Source organism: Bos taurus, chromosome 15 (assembly GCF_002263795.3).
Source record: "Bos taurus isolate L1 Dominette 01449 registration number 42190680 breed Hereford chromosome 15, ARS-UCD2.0, whole genome shotgun sequence".
In the NCBI taxonomy this organism is placed as follows: Eukaryota; Metazoa; Chordata; class Mammalia; order Artiodactyla; family Bovidae; genus Bos; species Bos taurus.
The window spans coordinates 78,200,572-78,222,036 of NC_037342.1; the positions used below are offsets into that span (position 1 = coordinate 78,200,572).

General features: G+C 36.6%; 2 protein-coding genes across 2 annotated transcripts; both read left to right on the plus strand.

Moving 5' to 3' along the window:
* Window positions 1-503: 503 nt before the first annotated feature.
* Window positions 504-1,433, plus strand: OR4A47D (olfactory receptor family 4 subfamily A member 47D). The gene has a single exon (NM_001390454.1). The coding sequence runs from the start codon at window positions 504-506 to the stop codon at window positions 1,431-1,433; it is 930 nt and encodes a 309-aa protein (NP_001377383.1).
* A 9,760-nt stretch (window positions 1,434-11,193) lies between these two features.
* Window positions 11,194-12,123, plus strand: OR4A47AA (olfactory receptor family 4 subfamily A member 47AA). Its single transcript, NM_001390702.1, has one exon. It carries the CDS (start codon window positions 11,194-11,196, stop codon window positions 12,121-12,123), a length of 930 nt encoding a protein of 309 aa, NP_001377631.1.
* Window positions 12,124-21,465: the final 9,342 nt, after the last annotated feature.

Here is a 21,465-nt window from a genome sequence, read left to right on the forward strand (position 1 = left end):
CTTCCTCACAGTCTGATCTACCCACATTGATTATGTAAATTACCTCAAGTGGGCCTCAGGTATTAGACTTTTGTGGCTTTATAAATTTTGGACTTTTTGGATTTCTCCTCCTTATTTTTTTTATTCATTCAATTCTTTTTTACACTCAGCTGAAGCTTTGCTTCCTCTGGAAAGTCTTCTGTCATACCTATTTGATATACTCCTGTAGTATGACTCTTAGCACTGTTTGAATATTCATTTAATGGCACTAATAGCGTGGGTCTGGAATCGGTTGATTTCTCGTTATGTGTCATAGCACTGAAGGAAAGAAACTCTGCCTTCAACCTGATAATAATAAAAATGTCCATGACACATTGGACACAAATAGTTGTTCTATACTCATTCTTTCAACAAATGGAAAAAAAAATTCTTATACATTTTAGCATTTTACCCCTTTATCTTCCCCTCCTTGTTTTGTAGGTAAGTTGCTTCTACTGTATGAAGTCAGCTCCTGTTCAGATTAGATGGAATCAAGAAACAATGTAACCTACTTTGTTCTCCTGGGACTCACACAGAATCCAAAGGAGGAGAAAGTACTTTTGTTTATGTTCCTGTTTGTCTACCTTTTGACTGTGGTGGGCAATTTTCTAATTATAGTCACTGTAGCTGTCAGTAAGACCCTGAACACACCAATGTACTTTTTTCTTGCTTGCTTATCATGTATGGATATTGCTTATTCCTCTTCTATTACCCCCAGATTGATCTCAGACTTGTTCTTTGGAGAAAAAACCATAACCTTTAAATCTTGCATGACCCAGCTATTTACAGAGCACCTTTTTTCTGGATCAGGGGTCTTCCTTCTGCTGGTGATGGCCTATGACCGCTATGTGGCCATCTGTAAGCCCTTGCATTACTTGGTGATCATGAAGCAGAGGGTGTGTGTTGGGTTGCTAGTGGTGTCCTGGGTTGGAGGTTTTCTGCATTCAGTAATTCAACTTAGCACTATTTATGGGCTCCCATTCTGTGGTCCAAATGTCATTGATCACTTTATGTGTGACATGTACCCCTTATTGGAACTTGTCTGTACTGACACCTATGTCATTGGCATCTTAGTTGTGGCCAATGGAGGACTGATCTGCACTATAGTGTTTCTGCTCTTGCTCTTCTCCTATGGAGTCATCCTGCACTCTCTGAAGAACCTGAGTCAGGAAGGGAGGCGGAAAGCCCTCCAGACCTGTGGTTCCCACATCACTGTGGTTGTCTGCTTCTTTGTTCCCTGTATTTTCATATATGTAAGACCTGCTAAGACCTTCTACATTGATAAATCATTGAGCGTGTTCTATACAGTCATAACCCCTATGCTGAACCCATTAATCTACAGTCTAAGAAATTCTGAGTTAATTTATGCTATGAAGAAGCTCTGGAAAAGAAACATCATATCCCATATTAAATAAATGCATCATCCATCATGAAGGGAGTCATTTGACATCATGGTTCATTTTCTTGGAATGCAGAAGTCGTTTTAAAATTTGTTGTGATTTCTCTTTTTCAAAGAGTTTATGTTAATTATAATTAAAGATTACAATTAAACAACCAGGGTATAATAACAGGGTATAATTATAATATATAATTACCTACCTACTAGAATTCATTATCTTGTTTATCAGTGTACCTATAATGGTGTAATGCCTACACAGCAAGGAATTAATATGTAATGAATTAGCGAGTAAATTGTTCATAGTTATACTGATTTTTCACCAACTTATGCATTTACATTTTTTATTCTTTTTCAGAGACAGTGTAATTTTTATTTAGCATCTTGTCATTTAAGTTAACATTTTTACTTATACAGTTTAAAATACATAATTATACACGGCTTGCCTTTACTGTATTTCATTTGCATTACACAGCACTTTTACGTTTGTACTTTTAGTGTTTACAATGAAGCTGAAGTAAAATAGATAATAATAAATAGCATAAGTGAAAACTAAATGCTACGAAAGTGTAGTCACTCAGTAGTGTCTGACTCTTTGCAACCCTGTGGACTCTAGTCCACCAGGCTCTTCTGCCCGTGGAATTCTATAGGCAAGAATACTGGAGTGGATTGCCATTGACTTTTCCAGGGGATCCTCCCAACCCACGGGTGAAACCCAGGTCTCCCGTATTTCAGGCGGTTTCTTTACCATCTGAGCCACAAGGAAATCCAAACAATATGGGTGAAATGTAAAATGAATTTTCTATTTTTCTCTCAGCTTCTTTCAGTCCTCATTCTCAGAGGTTGACCCTAAATTTGTTTCTTAATTTTCATCTAGTAATAATCTTTGCAGATGCAAGTGTATTCTCTATATGTATATGTATTTGTTTCTTTCTATATATGTATCACTTGCTTTTGCTATGCAATATCTTAAAGATATTTCCATGCCAGTCCATATATATTTCTTAAATTTTCTCATTTTTGCAAAACACTCTTCATAAATTTGTATCAAAATTAATATGTCCATTCCTTTCATGACAGCCCCAAACTTTTCTATGACAGTTATATTTCCAATAAATGTATGTTTTAGAGTATGTGCAAATATAAGTTCCTAGGTGTGGAATTGTTGATATTACATTTGATTCAATGGTCAAGTAGTATATGCATTTAAAATGCTGATATTGATATTTATTGCCAAACTATAATCCTCTTTTTTAAAATTAATTTTTAATTGGAGGAAAATTGCTTTATAATATTGTGTTGGTTTCTGCCATATAACAGCCCAAATCAGATTTAATTATACATATGTCACCTTCCCTCATAGCTCAGTCAGTAAAGGATCTGCCTGCAATGCAGGAGACCTGGGTTTGATTCCTGGGTTGGGAAGATCCCCTGGAGAAGGAAATGGCAACCCACTCCAGAATTCTTGCCTGGAGAGTCCCATGAACAGAGGAGCCTGATAGGCTACAGACCATGGGGTCGCAAGAGTCGGACACGACGTAGTGGCTGAACCAGCACCACCTCCATCTTGAGCCTCCCTCTCCTCCCCCGACTCCACCCCTGTAGGTCACCACAGAGTGCCAAGCTGGGCTCCCTGTGTTATATAGAAACTTCTCACATTATCTGTTTTACACAAGGAAATGTATATATGCCGATGCTACTTTCTCTGTTTATCTCACTCTTTCCTTCCCCTACTGTGTCCACGACTCCCATCTCTATATCTGCGTCTCCATTTCTTTCCTGCAAATAGGTTCATCAACACCATTTTTCTAGATTCCATATAGAAACGTTAATATACTATATTTGTTTTTCTCTTTCTGACTTACTTCACTCCAAACTATTGCTCTTGAGGTTGTACTAACAGCTACTGTGTCTGTGCTTAGCTGCTCAGCTGTGTCCTACTCTTTGTGACTCCATGGACTGTAGCCTGCCAGGCTTCTCTGTTCTTGGGATTTTTCAGGCAAGAATACTGAAATGGGTTGCCATTTCCTCCTCCAGAGGATCTTCACTCAGGAATCGAACCTGTGTCCTTTGTGTCTTCTTTATTCACTGAACCATCAAGAAAGCCCCACTAACAACTACTGTCCTGCCCATGCTGCTGCTGCTGCTGCTAAGTCGTTTCAGTCGTGTCCAATTCTGTGCAGCCCCATAGTCCATGTGAATTTTCTTGACCACATTCTCAATGACCAGTACCTGATAAACATTTATCACGTCTGATTAAATTTACTTTTTACTTTAACTGCAAACCTTTTGATATAATTGAGTTTGAGTATCTTCCTACATGTTTAATTTGATTTGTATTTATTTGTGCTTAGCTGCTCAGCTGCGTCCTACTCTTTGTGACTCCACTTTAATCTGATTCATTCAATTTTTGATTTTTATGAGAGAATTTTAAGCAAAAGAAATGATCTCTTTACATTGTATATATAGTTAATGTTTTCTGGCTATATGTTTTTAACTTTTTATTCTATGTAGAATTATTTTTGCATGTAAAATTTTTTGTAGCTTATATTAAATTAAAAAAAATTTATCTTGCTTAGGAAGAATTTTCTCATTTCATTTGCACCAAAAAATTCTTCAATTTTTTTTTTGCATTTAATTTTTCAAGCATTTTTCATATCTTACATCTTATAACATTTGATTCATCTTGAATTTATTTAGGAGTTTAAATAGGGGTTGATTTTATTTGTTCTGTAAATTTTAGAATTTTTAAAAAATATTCACATATTATCTTTTTGCCATTGATTTGAAATTCTGACTACTGTATTTTGAACTCCCAATGTATTTGGGTCCAATTCAAAACTTTAATCTTTTTCACTGATCTCTTTATTCATGTACACATTGGCACATAATTGCTATGATATCTAAGATATTTTGACATGTGAAGAATCTAGCAGTCACTTATTAGTATTTCTCAGAATTTTGCCTAAGCCTGTATATTTCTATTTCAAAATTATTAAAAATTAAATAATAAATTAAATATAGATAAGATAAAACTGTTTAAATTAAAGTTAGCTTAAAATTGTGAAAATAAATTTAAAATATGTTCAAAACTATTATTTTCATTAAGATTCCCATTAAGAAGGTTAAGAAGAGTTTATGCTTTAAAGTATAAAAAAACTGTTATCCAGATAAGAATTGGTGTCTTCAGTTAACAAGCCACCTATTGTAACATTGGGTTGAACTTGCAGTTCCTGCCCGTGTTTCTAATCCCTTGTAGATAGCTGCTGTTCTTTAGCTATAACACCTAAAATGCTACCTGACACTTGCTTTAGGAAAAAATCATCCCTTTCAAGGAAGTTCAGGACTTAAATCACTGCTGAGCATCTTGTGCTGCTGAGATCTTTTTTCTATGTGCTGTGCTAAGTCGCTTCAGTCCTGTCTGACTCTTTGCAACTGTGTGGACCGTGGCCCGCCAGGATTCTCTGTCCATGGGCTTTGCCAGGAAGAATATAGCCACACAAAAAAAAAAAAAAGAAAAAAGGAAAGAAAGAAAAAGAAAAATAGACTAAAAAAAATGTGTTAGGATGCAGTTTTAGAGATTTTTTTTCTGAAATGAGAACATGTTTATTTTATTATGACTTATTACAACCCCAGGTGGCGCTAGTGGTAAGGAATCCACCTGCCAATGCAAGAGACGCAAGAGATTTGGGTTTGCTCCCTGGACTGGGAAGATTCCCTGGAGCAGAAAGTGGCAACCCACTCTGGTATTCTTGCCTGAAAAATTCCATGGACAGAGGAGCCTGGCAGGCTACTCAAGTAGATTACTTGGATATTGACAATACACACTAGTATATTTAAAATAGATAATCAACAAGGACCTACTCTATAACACAGGTAACTGAATATTTTGTAATAACCTAAACGGAAAAAAAATTTGATAAAATAGATACACATATATGTGTAACTCAGACCCTTTGAATTAGACCTGACACTAACACATTGTTGATCAACTGTACTCTAATATAAAATAAAAATAAAAAATAAAGGTTTTAATTTAGTGGTTTTGCCATTGGATTGACATATTTACCTCTTAAATAAGTTACCCAAGATTATCTGAAGCCAATGATATTTGCATATACTTTGGGCTATAGAGGTACAGTTTATGTTCCCCTCATATTTCAACTAATGAAGTCACCTTAGATTTTTTTTTCTTTTTTTTCCTTTTAAGAAACTAACTTCATTTTTTTTTTTTGGTTTTTGACATGGAATGCAACCCACTCCAGTATTCTTGCCTGGGGAATCCCATGGACAGAGGAGCCTGGCGGGCTACGGTCCATGGGGTTGCAAAGAGCTGGACACGACTGAGCAACTAACACATACACAGTTTTATTTATTTATTGGTTGCACTGGGTCTTCGTTGCTGCACGCGGGATTTCTATAGTCGTGGAGAGTGGGGGCTGCTCTCTAGTTGTGGTGCATGGGCTTCTCATTTCTGTGGCTTCTCTTGTTGAGGAGCACAGGCTCTAGGTGCACGGGCTTCAATAGTTGCAGCCTGAGGGCTCAGTAGTTCTGACTCGCTGCCTCTAGGGTTCCTGGGCTTCAGTAATTGCAGCACCGGGGCTCATTAGTTGTGGCTAGAGGACCCTGGGGTATGCAGACTTCGGTAGTTGTGGCGTGCGGGCTCTCTAGTTGTACCTCTCAGGCTCTAGAGCGTGTGCTCAGTGGTTACGGAGCATGGGCTTAATCGCTCTGCAGCATGTGGAATCTTCCCGGACCAGGATTGAACCTATGTCCCCTGCACTGGCAGGTGGATTCCCATCACTGCACCACCAGGGAGGTCCCTTAGTTCTTACATTTATTTTGAAAATTGTGCTCATATATACATAAAGAAGGCTGAGTGTCAAAGAATTGATGCTTTTGAATTGTGTTGCTGGAGAAGACTCTTGGGAGTCCCTTGGGCAGCAAAGAGATCAAACTAACCAATCTGAAAGGAAATCAACCCTGACTATTCATTGGAAGGGCTGATGCTGAAGCTGAAGCTCCAGTACTTTGGCCACCTGATACAAAGAGCCAACCCATTGGAAAGACCCTGATTCTGGGAAAGATTGAAGGCAGGAGAAGGGGATGACAGAGGATGAGACAGTTAGATAGGAGCACGAACTCAGTGAGCATGACTTTGAGCAGACTCTGGGAGATTAACAAAGGACAGGGAAGCCTGGTGTGCTGCAGTCCATGGGGTCAGCAAAGAGTTGGACATGGCTTAGTAACACATACATAACAAAATTTACAATTTTAATCATTTTAAAGTGACACCTACTTGTTATGCAAACATTACCTCTATCCATCTATAACTTTTCCAACTTCCCAAACTGAAATTTCAGTCATCAAACAAAGTTCTCCATATAAGCTCATGGAGCCCCAGGCAACCACCATTCTACTTCCTGTTTATGAATTTGACTGCCCTAAGTGCTTCATGTAAGTGAAATCATATGATAATTGCTTTTTTGTGATTGCCTTTTTATAACTTGTTATATTTTCCCCACTCTTGGTACCAAGAGTACCCAAATACTCTTGGTGCCCTTGTTGAAAATTATCTAAAGACATATACAAAGGTTTATTTCTAGGCTTTCTATTTTATTCCATCGGTCCATCATCCATCTTTATTCGAATACTGGTGCTATGATTACCATCGCTTTGTATAATATGTCAAGAAGTATGAGACCCCCAGCTTTCTTTCAAGATTGTTTTGGCAATTTCGAGTCCTTGAGATTTCATATGAATTTTAGCATGGATTTTTCTGTTTCTGCAAAGAAAGAAAAGAAAGTTTTGCTATTTTTGATCTGTGGATCACTTGAGGTAGTATTAACAACTTAATACTTTTAAGTGTCCCAGATCATAAATGTCCTTTCACATTTGTGTGTCTTCCATAATATCTCTCAGTAACCTTTTGTAGTTTTCAGTTTACAGGACTTATCTCTTTGGTTAAGTTTATTTAAATATTTTATTCTTTTTTGATGCTTTTGTACATGGAATTACTTTCTTAATTTTTCCTTGAGTTGCTAATTACACATAGAAATTCAACATCATTTCGTAAAAAAACTCTCAACAATTGGAAATAGAAGGAAGGCACCTTGGCATATAAAAAGTCCATATATAACAGATCTATAGCTAACATCATCCCCAACATAGAAAGGTTGAAATCTGCCCAATTAAAATCTAGAATAAGATAAGTCCTTTTATAACATAGCACTGCCATAAAAATTCCTGTGAAAAGTTTATATTTTTCTAAATATAGGTCTTGTCATCTCTGATGACAGGAGATAATTTTATTAATTTTTATTTAGTTTTACTTTCTGGAACAGTGCTTCTAATGGCAGTCACTTCATATCTTTCAATCACAGCTTAAAGATAACCTTTCAAGGGTCTTCTCTGATTATATTATCCACAGTAGAATTCTCCCTCTTCTCTTCTGTCTCATTATTCTATTTCTTACCTTATAAGCCCTGATTAAGACTATAACTACTTTATTAAACGTCTCCTTCTTTATTGTCTGACCTATTATAATATCCATGCAGGAAAAAAAATTATTTTTACGTGATTTTCCCTCCGGTTTTATTAAGTGCTGTGTCCTAGCTCATAGCACAGTTGCTGGCATAAGAGATATGCCCTAACTTTTAAAAATAATTAATAATTGGATAAATCATTAGTTGTTACATCTAAAACTGCCAGAAAGAAAAACACCAATACAGTATACTAACACATGTATATGGAATTTAGAAAGATGGTAATGATAACCCTGTATGCGAGACAGCAAAAGAGACACAGATGTATAGAACAGTCTTTTGGACGCTGTGGGAGAGGGAGAGGGTGGGATGATTTGGGAGAATGGCATTGAAACATGTATAATATCATATATGAGACGAATTGCCAGTCCAGGTTCGATGCAGGATACAGGATGCTTGGGGCTGGTGCACTGGGATGGCCCAGAGGGATGGTAGGGGGAGGGAGGTGGGAGGGGGGTTCAGAGTGGGGAACATGTGTACACCCGTGGCGGATTCATGTTGATGTATGGCAAAACCAATACAATATTGTAAAGTAATTAGCCTCCAATTAAAGTAAATACATTTATATTAAAAATAAAATAAAACAAAACATTTGGAAAAAAACAAAAAAATAAAACATTTAATTTTATTTTTAGTATAGTTTTATTTATTTAAAGGGGATGACAGAGGATGAAATGGCTGGATGGCATCACCGATTTGATGGACGTGAGTTTGACTGAACTCCGGGAGTTGGTAATGGACAGGGAGGCCTGGTGTGCTGCAATTCATGGGATTGCAAAGAGTTGGACACGACTGAGAGACTGAACTGAACTGACTGAACTGAACCAAATTTTAAGGTGATTAAATCTAGTATTGAATAAAAGGAAAGATATTCTTTCCATGGCAGGGGAGAATATATTAAGTCCAGTAGATCAAAATGAGTACATCTATATTTTATCTCATTGGCAGCAGCCTCATAACGATTCTAAAGCTACTTTTTTTGCATGTTATACCTTTCTGATATTAATTATGTGATTTGCTCTAGTAATATCTTCACATATTTTTCGTTGTTGTTTAGTTCCTAGGTCATGTCCAATTCTTTTGCCACCCCATGGACTGTAGCTTGCCAGGCTCCTCTGTCCATGAGATTTCCCAGGCAAGGATACTGGAATGGTTTGCTATTTCCTTCTCCAGGGAATCTTCTCAACCCAGGGCTCAAACCTGCATCTTATGCATTGGCAAGTGAATTCTTCACCACTGAGCCATCAGGAAAGCTCCTACAGATGTTCCTTAAAACCTTTGTGGAAAATCCAAGTGAATTAATTAAACAAGAATCAGCCTTGGACACATTCCAAGATTCAGTGATAATTGCAGCTGGAAGGGATGAAATAGCCCACGATCTTCACCCCTAATAGAAAGAAGATCCTATTCACTTAGTACCTGGCATAACAATTTCAGGAGGTCCATTCTTAGACTTATAGCATGATTTAAAAAGTATCATGGGAATGTCTTTCAAAATTTCAGTCAACGAGTCTGGTCATGTTAATATGACGGAGTGAAAAGAACTGAACAGTCAAATGCTATTTTTCTTTTTGAAGTTAGTAGGAAAGAAGTTACTTGTGAAAAATTTCCCTGCCAAATAACTAGTTAATTTCTTCTATGTATATGTAGGATTTGCTTGGCATTTTGATATATTTCCTAATGTAATAAACTTGTTTTTCAGTGTGTGCACCATGGTATTCCTTTCAAATAATCTACACTGCATATAAAAATCTGAATAATCAGAAGACTCCATGAAGCAAATGGACAGACAGTCAAATAAACTATATGCTCAAGTGATAAGGTGGCCTTTTGCCCTCTTTGTCAAACTGGATGAAAAATAATTCCAAGTGTTTATGAGTAACTTCAAGTTATTCTTCAGGTTCTGAACAAGCGTCCAGAAGGTAAGACTGATATTAAATACTGGGAACCAGGCTCATAGTTGTGAGACTTTCTTTGTTATATAAGAGAGTAAATTACTTAGAGTAAATCAAACTTAGATTCAATTCTAGGTATATGGCTTAAAAATGTGTACTTGAGAAAATGAATTAGATATTCTGAGCCTTAATTTCTTCACTTCTGAAACAAGGATTACAGTTCTTGCTACTGTAAATATTAAGTGCGTTGCATTAAACTATGAGTGTGTGATTGGAATATACTGTAGGAGTTTGGAGAAGTAGAGTGATGTTATCAGAATAAGATTAAAAAGGACAGTTAGGGCTGCTTCAGGAGAACCAGCTTTTGAGGCCAATATAAATGTGGAGAGACTTAGTAGGAGGCTATTATGGTGGACCTGGAAGAAATTAAGTAGGGAATGATCAAATCTGTGATATATTTTGAAAGTAGAGTTAGTAGGATTTATTTAAATTTTATGAGAGTAACGAATGAGTAAATAACACTAAAATTTTGTCTCTGAACAATAACATGGAAAATTATAGTATTTAATGAGATAAATAAGGAATGCCTCTTTAAACTTTGTTTAGAAAATGCTCATGTTTATTGTGGAAAATTCAGAAGTTAGTTTTACAAATAGTAAATTGCTATTCGATTTGATATCAAAATTAGAGATGTTTGAAATTTAGGGCTTGGAGATGCAAAATTAGACTGCTGCAGTCTAACTTATTGGTCAGAAAAGGGAAATATGCACCTAAAGACCTAAGAAGTGTGAGTGAGGTTAGAGACAATTCAGGACAAGGATCTTCTATTCACACATTCATCTACCCATTGATTACATGTATTACCTTAAGTGTGTCTCATATATTACACTTTGTGTCTATAAATGCTACACCTTTTCATGGCTTTCTCTTCCTATTTCTTTATACTTTCAATTATTTTATACACTCAGCTCAAGTACTGCTTCCTCTTGAAAGTCTTCTATGATACTCATTTGATATATTCCTATATTGTGACTCTTCAGCACTGTGTGAATTTAATGGAACTTAATACACGTGTCTGGAATTGCTTGCTTTTTCATTCTGTGTCATATCACTGAGGTTAAAACAAACAAAAAACAGAAAACAAAAAACTATGTCTTATTCAATTTGGTAATCAAAATGTCTTTGACACGTTAGACACAAATACATGTTCTTCCAATGAATGGATAAATTAAAAGTTATTTTTATACATTTGAGCACCTTTTTCCCTTTAAGTGTTCCCCTCCTTGTTTTTCTTAGGTAAACTGCTTTAATATGTGAAGTCAGCTCCTGTCCAGATCAGATGGAATCAAGAAATAATGTAACGTACTTTGTCCTTCTGGGCCTCACACAGAATCCAAAGGAGCAGAAAGTCCTTTCTGTTTTGTTCCTGTTCATCTACCTTTTGACTCTGGTGGGCAACCTTCTTATTATAGTGACTATAGCTGTCAGCGAGACCCTGAACTCACCGATGTACTTTTTTCTTGCTAGCTTATCCTGTATGGATGTCACTTACTCCACTTCTATCACCCCCAGATTGATTTCAGAGTTGTTATTTGGGGGAAAAAACACATCCTTTGAATCTTGCATGACCCAGCTGTTTACAGAGCACTTTTTAGGTGGTTCAGAGATCTTCCTTCTGCTGGTGATGGCCTGTGACCGCTATGTGGCCATCTGTAAGCCCTTGCATTACTTGGTGATCATGAGGCAGAGGGTGTGTGTTGTGCTGCTGGTGGTGTCCTGGGTTGGAGGTTTTCTGCACTCAATTATTCAACTTAGCACTGTCTATTGGCTCCCATTCTGTGCCCCGAATGTCATTGATCACTTTATGTGTGACATGTACCCCTTATTGGAACTCGTCTGTACTGACACCTATGTCACTGGCATCTTAGTGCTGGCCAATGGGGGACTGATCTGCACTATAGTGTTTCTGCTCTTGCTCGTCTCCTATGGAGTCATCCTGCACTCTCTGAAGAACCTGAGTCAGGAAGGGAGGCGGAAAGCCCTCCAGACCTGTGGTTCCCACATCACTGTGGTTGCCTGCTTCTTTGTTCCCTGTATTTTCATAAATGCAAGACCTGCTAAAACATTCCCCATTGACAAATCTGTGAGTGTGTTTTATACAGTCATAAGCCCCATGCTGAACCCATTTATCTATAGTCTAAGAAATTCTGAGTTGACTAATGCTATGAAGAAGCTCTGGAGAAGAAACATCGTATCTCATAATAAATAAGTGCATCATCTACCATGAAGGGAGCCATTTGACAGCAGGTTCCATTTCCTTAGAATGTAGAAATCATTTTAAAATTTGATTCTGATTAAAAATTTTTTCTTTAAAAAGAAAATTTCTCTGTCTTCAAAGATATTATGATAATTGTGATTAAAGATTACAATTATACAGCTGTGCTATTAATAATAGTTTCCTCCATACTAGAACATAAGGTCCATAATTACTTCTTTATCACTGTACCTAGAAATGTATAATGCCTGTATGATAAGGAGTTAATAATAAATAATGATTAAGTGGGAAAACTATTATATAGTAACACTGATTTTTATTCAGTTTATGCATTTAGCCTTTTTACTCTTTTTCAGAGACAGTTATTTTTATTTAGTTTCTTGTAATTTAAGTAAACTCTTTAATTTTTACAATTAAAAATTGTAAACAAATGTAAAATATTTAATTCTATATAAGTCCCTTTGTTAGTATATTTCAGTTGCATTATTCACAAAATTTTTACTTTAATACTGTTAGTGTTCACAAGATAATTGAAGTAAAATAGATAATAATAAACAACATAAATAAAACCAAATAATATGGGGTGAAGTGCCAAACAAATTTCTCTCTTTTCTCTCAATATTTTCCAATCTTAATGCTAAGAGGTAGAATCTAATTTTTTTTCTTAATTTTCATCTACTAAAAATCTTTGCAAATGCCAGTGTATTTGCCATATATATATATATTTGCTTTTTCTATATATATCACACTTGCTTTTACTATGTCACATCTTAAAGCTATTTCAATGCCAGCTCAAACATATTCCTTAATTTTTCTCATGTTTCACAATACTTCTTATAAATTTATATTAAAATTCATATACCCATTCCTTTTCATGTGCTTTTAAACTTTTTTATGATAAGCAGTTTTCAAATAAATATATGGTTTTGAATATGTGCAAATATGAATACCAAGGCATAAAATTGTTGATTTGATATTTGAATCAATGATCAGGTAACACACGCATTTAAAATGTTGATATTGATAGTTATTGACAAACTATTTTTCTGGAGGTTGTATAACAACTACAGTCTTGTCCTCTGTCAGTGAGAATTCATTTGTCCATATTTTCAAGACCAGTACCTGACAAATATTTATAACAACTGATTAAAGTTATTTTTATACTTTGCTACCCCTTTGATACAATTTAGCTGGGCATCATTCAATACATTTAACTTGTGTTGTATTTATTTTTTGGTGGATATTTTATATGTATGTCTTTACTGCATTCAATTTTGGATTTTTATGAGATTATATATTAAAGAAATGATCTCTTTTACATTGTATATATAATTAATATTTTCTGGTTATATGTTCTTACATTTTTATCCTGTGTAGAGTGCTTTTTGCATTTAATATTTTTATACTTTATATTCAGGTTTTTTGTATATTGCTTATGAAGAATTTTTTCATTTCACTTTTGACAATTTTTCAATTCTTTTTTTAAAGAATTTAAATTTAATTTAAGTATTTAATTTTTAAAACATTTTTGATATCATATGGAAACTTTTGATTTGTCTTGAATTAATTTTGCTGTAGGAGATAAATATGGATTGAATTTTTAGTTGTTTCTCTAAATTTTAGGTTTCTTTCAAATGGTCACGCAAAGATCTTTTTGCCATTGATTTAAAAAAATTGTTTTTTAATTTAAATTTATTTATTTTGGAGGTTAATTACTTTACAATATTGTATTGGTTTTGCCATACATCAACAGGAATCCTCCACGGGTGTACACATGCTTCCCATCCTGAACCTTCCTCCCACCTCCTTCCCCGTACCATCCCTCTGGTTCATCCCAGTGCACCAGCCCCAAGCATCCTGTATCCTGCATCAAACCTGGACTGGTGACTCATTTCTTATATGATATTATACATGTTTCAGTGCCATTCTCCCAAATCATCCCACCCTCTCCCTCGCCCACAGAGTCCAAGAGACTGTTCTATACATCTGTGTCTTTTTTGCTTTCTCGCATACAGGGTTATCATTACCATCTTTCTAAATTCCACGTATATGCGTTAGTATACTGTATTGGTGTTTTTCTTTCTGGCTTACTTCACTCTGTATAATAGGCTCCAGTTTCATCCACCTCATTAGAACTGATTCAAATGTATTCTTTTTAATGGCTAAGTAATACTCCATTGTGTATATGTACCATAGCTTTCTTATCCATTTATCTGCTGATGGACATCTAGGTTGCTTCCATGTCCTGGCTATTATAAACAGTGCTGCGATGAACATTGGGGTACATGTGTCTCTTTAAATTCTGGTTTCCTCTGTGTGTATGCCCAGCAGTGGGATTGCTGGGTCATAAGGCAGGAGCAGAAAAAGAAATAAAAGGAATCCAAATTGGAAAAGAAGAAGTAAAACTTTCACTGATGCAGATGACATGATCCTCTATGTAGAAAACCCTAAAGACTCCACCAGAAAATTACTAGAGCTAATCAATGAATATAGTAAAGTTGCAGGATATAAAATCAACACACAAAAATCTCTTGCATTCCTATACACTAATAATGAGAAAATAGAAAGAAAAATTAAGGAAACAATTCCATTCACCATTGCAATGAAAAGGATAAACTACTTAGGAATATATCTACCTAAAGAAACTAAAGACCTATATATAGAAAACTATAAAACACTGGTGAAAGAAATCAAAGAGGACACTAATAGATGGAGAAATATACCATGTTCATGGATTGGAAGTGAATTTCAATATAGTGAAAATAAGTATACTACCCAAAGCAATCTGTAGATTCAATGCAATCCCTATCAAGCTACCAATGGTATTATTCACAGAGCTAGAACAAATAATTTCACAATTTGTATGGAAATACAAAAAACCTCGAATAGCCAAAGCTATTTTGAGAAAGAAGAATGAAACTGGAGGAATCAACCTGTCTGACTTCAGTCTCTATTACAAAGCCACAGTCATCAAGACAGTATTGTACTGGCACAGAGACAGAAATATAGATCAATGGAACAAAATAGAAAGCCCAGAGATAAATCCACACACTTATGGACACCTTATCTTTGACAAAGGAGGCAAGAATATACAATGGATTAAAGACAATCTCTTTAACAAGTGGTGCTGGGAAAACTGGTCAACCTTTTGTAAAAGAATGAAACTAGAACACTTTCTAACACCATATACCAAAATAAACTCAAAATGGATTAAAGATCTAAACATAGACCAGAAACTATAAAACTCTTAGAGGAGAACAGAGGCAAAACACTCTCTGACATACATCACAGCGGGATCCTCTATGACCCACCTCCCAGAATATTGGAAACAAAAGCAAAAATAAACAAGTGGGACCTAATTAAAATTAAAAGCTTCTGCACAACAAAGGAAACTATAAGCAAGGTGAAAAGACAGCCTTCAGAATGGGAGAAAATAATAGCAAATGAAGTAACTGAAAATCAACTAATCTCAAAAATATACAAGCAATTCCTGCAGCTCAAGTCCAGAAAAATAAACGACCCAATCAAAAAATGGGCCAAAGAACTAAATAGACATTTCTCCAAAGAAGACATACAGATGGCTAACAAACACATGAAAAGATGCTCAGCATCACTCATTATCAGAGAAATGCAAATCAAAACCACATTGAGGTACCATTTCACGCCAGTCAGAATGGCTGCAATCCAAAAGTCTACAAGCAATAAATGCTGGAGAGGGTGTGGAGAAAAGGGAACCCTCTTACACTGTTGATGGGAATGCAAACTAGTACAGCCACTATGGAGAACAGTGTGGAGATTCCTTAAAAAACTGGAAATAGAACTGCCATTGACTTAAAATCCTGACTATTGTATCCTGAAGTCCAATGTATTTGGATCTAATTCAAGACTCTATTCTTTTTCATTGATCTCTTTATTCATGTGTAGATTGGCACATAATATAACTGCTATGATATATAACAGATTTTGATAAGTAAAGAGACTAGCAGTCCCCTGTTACTATTCTTTTTCAGAGGTATGCCTAGGCTTGTATATCTCTGTTCCAAATCATTGCAAGTAAAATAATAAATTGAATATAAATAAGATAAATAGTATAGTTTAAAATGCTGATGATACTAAGTTGCTTCAGTTGTGTCCGACTCTGTGCCACCCCCTAGATGGCAGCCCACCAGGCTTCCCCTTCCCTGGGATTCTCCAGGCAAGAACACTGGAGTGGGTTGCCATTCCCTTCTCCAATGCATGAAAGTGAAAAATGAAAGTGAAGTCACTCAGTCATGTCCGATTCCTAGTGACCCCATGGACTGCAGCCTACCAGGTTCCTCTGTCCATGGGATTTTCCAGGCAAGAGTACTGAAGTGGGTTGCCATTGCCTCCTCTGAGTTTAAAATGAAGTTAAAATAAATTTAAAATAGTTTAGTCACAAAATAATATTCAGTTATTATTTTCAATAAGATTCATTTTAAGAAGGGTCATTTTAGAGGAGTTGATGTCTTTAGAGTTTTAAACTTGACCCAGGTATGAAGAAGGTACAGAGAAGGTGATGGCACTCCACTCCAGTACTCTTGCTTGAAAAATCCCATGGATGGAGGAGCCTGGTGTGCTGCAGTCCACGGGGTCGCTAAGAGCTGGACACGACTGAGCGACTTCACTTTCAGGTATGAAAGATGTTTTCAGTTAAAAGTCACATTTTGTAAATTTGGGTAAAGCAGGAATTACAGTTCCTGCTTGTGTTTCTGTCCGTTGTGGACATCTGCTGTTCTTCATCTATGACTCTGAAATACCAACTGACACCTGCTGTAAGAAAGCAATCATCTCCTTCAGTAAGTCCAGGACTAATGTCTTTGCTGAGCATCTTTTGCTGCTTAGATCTTCCCGCCCATAGTGGTTGCCAATGAGCACTATGTGGCCATCTGCAAAGCCCTGGACTGTGAAACCATCATGAGTGACAGGGGTGTGGCTTCCTCTTTCAAGTAATAGGAGCTGGAGGGTTGTACTTGCAACCACACAGATCTTCATAGTGTGGCTGCCTGTCTGTGGTTCAATGTCAAAGACCATTCTTGTGTGCCTTAAATGCTTTGTTGAAACGTGTCTGCATGGAATTCACATCCTTGGTCTCTGTTGCTGCCAATCATTGCTTCATTTATCCATTAAAATATTTTCCCTTGTTGGTCTCCTATGTGGTCATCTTGTCCTCCCTAGAGAGATAGCTTGGAGGGGAGATGCAAAGTTCTCTTCACTTGTGTCTCTCACATCACTGTGGTCATCTTAGTTTTTGTGCCCTGCTTATTTGTACATTTGTATCCAAGGCCTGGGTACATTTTATATCATGATAAGGCCCTTGTTAAACTTCTTAAACTTCAAGCTCAGAAATTTAGACGTGAAAATGCTATGAGGAAGTTCTGGGATGATAAAGTGTCTTTGGGAAATAATCATAACTATAAAAAGTGAGTTTGTATTTAAAATGGAAAAGAGAAAATACAATTTTTATTTTATTTTTAATGTATTTATTTATTTTAACTGATAGCTAACTACTTTACAATATAGTAAATTACTATATAATATAGAAGTGGTTTTTGCCATACTTTGACATGAATCAGCCAAGGGTGTACATGTGTTCCCCATCCTGAACGCTGCTGCCACCTCCCTTCCCATCTTATCCCTCAGGGTTCTCCCAGTGCACCAGCCCTGAGCACCCTGTCTCATGCATCGACACTGGACTGGCGATCTATTTCACATATGGTAATGTACATGTTTCAATGCTATTCTCTCAAATCATCCCACCCTCACCTTGTCTCACAGAGTCCAAAAGTCTGTTCTTTACATCTGTGTCTCTTTTGCTGTCTTGCATATAGGGTCATTGTTACCATCTTTCTAAATTCCATATATATATATATATATATATATATATAAAATCTATATATATCTTGTATTAGTGTTTTTCTTTCTGGCTTACTTCACTCTGTATAATAGCCTCCAGTTTCATCCACCCTCATTAGAACTGATTCAAATGTATTCTTTTTCATAGCTGAGTAATATTCCATTGTGTATATGTACCATGGCTTTCTTATCCATCTGTCTGCCAATGGACATCTAGGTTGCTTCTATGTCCTAGCTATTGTAAACAGTGCTGTGATGAATATTGGTGTATGTGTGTCTCTTTCAATTCTGATTTCCTCGGTGTGTATGCCCGGCAGTGGGATTGCTGGGTCATATGGCAGTTCTATTTCCAGTTTTGTAAGGAATTTCCACACTGTTCTCCATAGTGGCTGTACTAGTTTGCATTCCCATCAACAGTGTAAGAGGGTTCCCTTTTCTCCACACCCTCTCCAGCATTTATTGTTTGTAGACATTTTGATAGCAGCCATTCTGACTGGTGTGAAATGGTACCTCATTGTGGTTTTGATTTGCATTTCTCTGACAGTAGTGATGTTGAGCATCTTTTCACGTGTTTGTTAGGCATCTGTATGTCTTCTTTGGAGAAATGTCTGCTTGGTTCTTTGGCCCAGTTTTTGATAGGGCCATTTATTTTTCTGGTATGGAGCTGCATGAATTGCTTGTATGTTTTTGAGATTAGTTGTTTGTCAGTTGCTTCATTTGCTATTATTTTTTTTCCCATTCTGAAGGCTGTCCTTTTACCTTGCTTATAGTTTCCTTCATTGTGCAAAAGCTTTTAAGTCTAATTAGGTACCATTTGTTAATTTTTGCCTTTATTTCATTACTCTGGGAGGTGGGTCATAGAGGATCCTGCTGTGATTTATGTCAGAGAGTGTTTTGCCTATGTTTTCCTCTAGGAGTCTTATAGTTTCTGGTCTTATATTTAGATCTTTAATCCATTTTGAGTTTATTTTTTTGCATGGTGTTAGAAAGTGTTCTAGTTTCATTCTTTTACAAAAGGTTGACCAGTTTTCCCAGCACCAGTTGTTAAAGAGATTGTCTTTTCTCCATTGCATAGTCTTGCCTCCTTTGTCAAAGATAATGTGTCCATAGGTGTGTGGATTTATCTCTGGGCTTTCTATTTTATTCCATTGATCTATATGAGAAAATACAATTTTATGATTGAAGACAACTGTACACGACTTAACAAAAGCTTGCTGATTTTGACATATAGCCACACAGAGGCAAGTTCCAGGTAGAGAATGATTTACCATTACAACATTATGTTTAGGTTTGTGTACTACCCAGTTGGCAGTTAACGTTTATTTACTGTCAGAATTAGTTAGGATTTGGAAATTCCCTGTCAGTCCAGAGGCTGGGACTACACACTGTCATTGCCAAGGGCCTGTGTTCAGCCCCTGGTAGAAGGACTAGAATCCCACAAGGTGTACCACACAGCCACACACATAAAAAAGCCACACCAAAACAGACAAGTGGACAGACAAAAAGTAGGCATGGAATATTGAAAAAAAAGAGTTTGTTATAATACAGTTCGAAAGTTTTTTTGAAATGCAAATGTTTACTTTACTATGACTCATTACAGTTTCTATTTAAGTCATCACGCTTCCATGTAGCATAATTTATTCCCTGCCACTCTGAGGGTAAACCCACCCCACTCAGTGTTTCGTCAGTCACTTTGGTGTCTCTGCAGAGTGGAGTTGAAGTCCAATCTGTGGTGTGTAATCTGGGTGTATGTTCCCACTGCTTTGTAGGGAAGGAATTTTCATATTATAAAATGCCCTCCTCCCCTGAATAACCAGGCAATCTGAGCTAGTCTGGAGGAGCACAAAATACTTCAAAAATGTTTGCTCTCTTGCACGTAAAATCTGATTTTCAGACTCCAAACTTATTTCAGGTCTGCTTTGTTTATTGATGAATCCTGAGTACTTAGAACAATGCCTGGCCTATGGTAGATACTCAATGTTGATTGAGTTGATTACATAATACTTGGGTATTGACAATACACCCTAGTATATTTAAAATGATAACCAATAAGGATCTACCATATATAGCACAGGGAACTCTATTCAACATACTATAATAACCTAAATGGGAAAAGAATTTCAACAATAATAGGTACGTGTATATGTACAACTCACTCACTTTGCTGAACACCTGAAGCTAATGTTGTTAGTCAGCTATAATCCAATATAAAATAAATATTGAATATTAAAAAATAGAAAATTTAATTTAGCAATTATGTCATTGGATTCCTAGATGTTAATTGGCAGGTGAATGGATAAGAATGTTGTAGTATACATATCCAATGGAATAATTACTCAGTTATAAAAGGAACGCATTTAAGTCAGTTCTAATGAGGTGGATTAAGCTAGAGCCTATTATAAGTGTGAATTAAGTCAGAAATAGATATTGTGTATTAAAGTATATATATGGAATCTAGAAAGATAGTACTGATGATCCTATGTGAAGGGCAGCAAAGGAGACAGTCGTAAAGAACAGATGTTTGGACTCAGTGGAAGAAGGAGAGAGTGGGATGATTTGAGAGAGTAGCATTGAAACACACACCTTTACCGTGTGTAAAACAGACAACCAGAGGGAGTTTGATGTAAGACACAGGGCACCCAAGCCAGTGCTCTGTGAAAACCTGGAGGGGTGGATCGGTGCAGAGAGGGTGGGGGTTCAGGAGGGAGGGGACACAAGTATGCAGCAGAGGCTATCATCCTCCAATTGAAGTAATAAATAAATTAAAAATAAAATTATTAAAAAATAGAAATTTTAATTTAGTTTTGTCATTAGATTGACATATTTACGTCTTAAATTCAGGTGTATCTAAAGCCAGACACATTGGCTATCATGCTATAGTTCATGTTCATATCATAAACCAAACTAGGGGACAAACTTGCATCTTATGCATTGGCAAGTGAATTCTTTGTCACTGAGCCACCAGGAAAGCTGCTATCAGTTCAGTTCCATTCAGTCACTCAGTCGTGTCCGACTCCTGGCGACCCCATGAACCGCAGCACGCCACGCCTCCCTGTCCATCACCAACTCCCAGAGTCCACACAAACCCATGTCTGTCGAGTCGGTGATGCCATCCAGCCATCTCATCCTCTGTCGTCCCCTTCTCCTCCTGCCCCCAATCCCTCCTAGCATCAAGGTCTTTTCCAATGAGTCAGCTCTTCGCATCAGGTGGCCAAAGGACTGGAATTTCAGCTTCAACATCAGTCCTTCCAGGGAACACCCAGGACTGATCTCCTTTCGGATGGACTGGTTGGATCTCCATGCAGTCCAAGGGACTCTCAAGAGTTTTCCACAACACCACAATTCAAAAACATCAATTCTTCGGCGCTCAGCATTCTTTATAGTCCGACTCTCACATCCGTACACGACTACTGGAAAAACCATAGCCTTGACTAGACGGACCTCTGTTGACAAAGTCATGTC

What these genes read in the sequence shown, in the direction of transcription:
- OR4A47D (NM_001390454.1), top strand. Translation starts at nt 504, where the DNA reads ATGGAATCAAGAAACAATGTAACCTACTTTGTTCTCCTGGGACTCACA.
- OR4A47AA (NM_001390702.1), top strand. Translation starts at nt 11,194, where the DNA reads ATGGAATCAAGAAATAATGTAACGTACTTTGTCCTTCTGGGCCTCACA.